This window comes from Gavialis gangeticus, unplaced genomic scaffold (assembly GCF_001723915.1).
Source record: "Gavialis gangeticus isolate Ggan-Ray unplaced genomic scaffold, GavGan_comp1, whole genome shotgun sequence".
Classification (NCBI taxonomy): domain Eukaryota; kingdom Metazoa; phylum Chordata; order Crocodylia; family Gavialidae; genus Gavialis; species Gavialis gangeticus.
The window spans coordinates 28,709,426-28,712,627 of NW_017729031.1; the positions used below are offsets into that span (position 1 = coordinate 28,709,426).

General features: G+C 38.0%; 1 protein-coding gene across 1 annotated transcript in view; it reads left to right on the top strand.

The window, feature by feature from the left end:
* The window catches only part of ESYT3 (extended synaptotagmin 3), a 75,805-nt gene extending 73,175 nt beyond the window's left edge, over positions 1–2,630 (top strand). Inside the window, exons 23-25 of the mRNA XM_019522804.1 lie at positions 159–264; positions 1,042–1,091; positions 1,714–2,630. Of these exons, the coding sequence (XP_019378349.1) occupies positions 159–264; positions 1,042–1,091; positions 1,714–1,750 (193 nt within the window). The 3' untranslated portion in view covers positions 1,751–2,630. The remainder of the gene's footprint in view (positions 1–158; positions 265–1,041; positions 1,092–1,713) is intronic.
* The last annotated feature ends 572 nt before the right edge of the window (positions 2,631–3,202 follow it).

Below are 3,202 nucleotides of genomic sequence, written 5' to 3' on the forward strand. Positions count from 1 at the left end.
CAGTCGCCTAATTTCTTAATGAGAATGGGGTGAGAGACATCCTATAGGATGGAACTGTGCTGCATCCATACAAAACTAGTTTGTGGTAGCCACTGATACTGCTCTGATCCTACTCTCTCATTTGTTCACACTTTTTTTAAAACTTTTTTTTTTTAAAGATTTGAATTTTTTGAATCATTGGAAGACATTAGGAAACGGAAACTAGACATTGCAGTGAAAAACAGCAGGCCATTCATTTCACATGAGAGAAAGGAACTTGGAAAAGTAAGTTTAAACCATCAAATATTTATTGTTAAGTGTCATACATGTTAAAACCTGAAATGCTACCTGTGCAACCATTAATATAATGGTTTCTCTGAATTCTCTATAATACTTATTTAAAACCGTCTTGTTCACTGTACCGTATTTGAGAGGCCTTCCCCACTGCTGAACTGCAGTACCAGGGTATGAGACTGATCATTAAAGCTAACTGGATTTCACTTCAGGATTTCATTTCTGCAAATGAAACAAAGGTGCTTTTTCTGCTTTCATCTCAAAGTAAGACCACCCCCAACCCCCACACCCTGACAGATATTTTTCATGGCACACATGAAATATTCCACAGAATTTCATCTCAAAAACACTGAGAAATTCTGGCAACCAGGGTGTTTTTCAGTGTTTCTAAAACAAAATATATTCTTTGGGGTCTCTAGCTGGTGAGTTTGGAAGCCTGGGCTCCCCAGAAAACTCCTGAGGAGCAGGGGAGCTGTGGACTTGATGATTATTCAACATTTTCTGACAAAAACTTGCATTTTGCAGACAGTAAATTTTTCATTTTGAAAACCATCCTAAAGGGAAATGTTCAATTAGCTGTACTGTCCCTGATCTTCAGTGCTGTGCGCCCAGAAGATTTCAAGCTCAGCTCCTTAATCTGAGCTCTACTTCCAGAACTTTAACTAGAACTGACTGGAGAAGAGCAGTAGTAACAAGGACCCATTTTAAACTCTTCTAGTGGACTTGCAAGTTGAATGTTAGTTATAAAATATGGCTTACTTTTTAAAGGTACGAATTGATTTGGCAAAAGAAGATATAATCAAAGGCTTCTCACAATGGTAAGTTCTTGTCTTGATACCTTCCAAGATTGCTTAGATCTGTATTTTCAGTGAAATAGGCAGCCTCTTGTTCTAGAGTTTCTAACGAACCCTAAAGTTAGCGGATTCAGGCTTTTCTTCCCTAACTGCTCCAGAAATGAACATCTCACTCTAACACATAGTTCCTAAAGACCCAGTCAGATTGTGCTAGATGAAATACCGGGTGCCTTACAATCTATATGCGAGACAGACAGGTATACAGACAAATAGGAGCATAGGGACAGTATTTGTAAAGACAATAGGCAGTGGTCTCAGCACTCTCATGGCCTAACCTTTGTCAAGTTCATTGAAAAGCTGCAGGACAAGAGTTCAATGGGTCCTAAAGGAGAACAAGGAGGTAGCATTGCTGTATACACCTGCAAAACCACTTCTTCCTCCATTTCCACTGTTTTTTGCTGTGTTGTCTACAGAAATAACCAATGAAGAATTTGAGCACCCCGTAGAGTGCATTTGTTAAAAGTACATAGAGACCGTGGTGAAAAGTGTAATTTAGGGGCTGGCTAAAAGGTTGGGAAAAGGTGCTTCTTTCAAATACAGGGCACATCTTCAAAAACGATAATCCTTGCTGGCTTGTCTTTTGCAGGTACGAGCTGACCATGAATGGACAGAGCAGGCGATGATGTCCTCAGTGTGCCCTTACAGTCACAACTAATTTACATGCTTTATATTAATGTATATATGTATATTTTGTAACTAATCCATTTTAAACTTAATTATGTATATTGAAGGCAAAAGGTGTTGGATTTGTTTGCTTAACTACCTTTTTCAGTGGCTGGTTATTTTGGAAAAGGTAGAAAAAAAGATGGATTTAATCCTTTAAATTTAGACTAGGTGTAAATGTGTAACATGAAGCTTTCATGACCTCAGCATTTACTCGTGACTGGTATAACTGAAGAAACTTAACAAGCAGCCTCCATGTGTACTTACAGATGTTTAGTCTCAAAAGGATACTTGAGTGCCAAGAGCACACTAAGACCAATTGTTTTTGCTTTTAGAGAATTCCCTGCCCCTAAAGCTCTGAGTTCATGTTCTGTTGACACCATACTTGAAATTAGTATACTAGCAGAATCATGGGTTTTCAAAACACTGTTCTTCACTTCCAAGACTGAAGAGACTCCAAAAGCAGCAATTACAATTTATATCTACACAAGTCTAAGAAAATTATCTGATATTCTACTGTGTGGGAGGTTTTTTTTAATAAAGCAGATTGCAGGTGCTAACTTGAAATGGGTATAAATATGATTCACCAACAGCAGGGAAGTGTATAAACTTTTTGATATCTTGGCACAACAAGATGGTAACGCCTTAAAGTCAAATTCTTTATTATGGTACATTTCAAAGTCTTGTGAGCTTTGTAAATACAGAGTTCCATGTTGGAAACAACGGACTATAATTTTGTAAGCAAGCCTTTTATTAATGTTGGGGGAAAACATGCCAATATTTTCAGATGTTCAGTATGTTTAAGTCTCAGACTTGTATAATAAACTATTTACAAATTGCTCAAGAGACTGAGCAAACATGACCTATTGTTTAGTGCCTATAATGCACCCGTTTAAGTGCTAAAGATCCTGGCTGTGAGAGCTGAATGTGCATGTGGGAAGCTCAGCCTAACTTTGTTGATTCTGCTGATGGCAGCTAATCCCATTTTACTTAATGTTTAAAATACATTGCTGGCTAGCACAGCAACATTCTTACCTGCACAATGGCTAGAGTCACTTCATTTGTGGCTATGCTTGGACCAATGCAACAGTCACTAGTTTTAAATTTGGTTTAGTGGGAATTAAGTTGAAAGCTGGTAACCATTGTAACTCAATCTCCTGGAACCCCAAAACATCCACCTCCTATTTTCCCCTCCTCCAGAGACAGCTTTCAAAATTCAAAACGGGTATACAGAATTCCAGCACTCAGTGAGTATGTGGTTGTCTTTAATTCATAGATCCAGAAGTGGATTGCAACTTTCCAGAGTTGAAGTATCTTCTGCAGTAATTTAATCACTGGCAAAAGTTATGGCTAAGACACTTAGTTGTGTTTTTATGAGTTTAAGTCTTGTACTTCAGAGCTCTCTGTAGCAA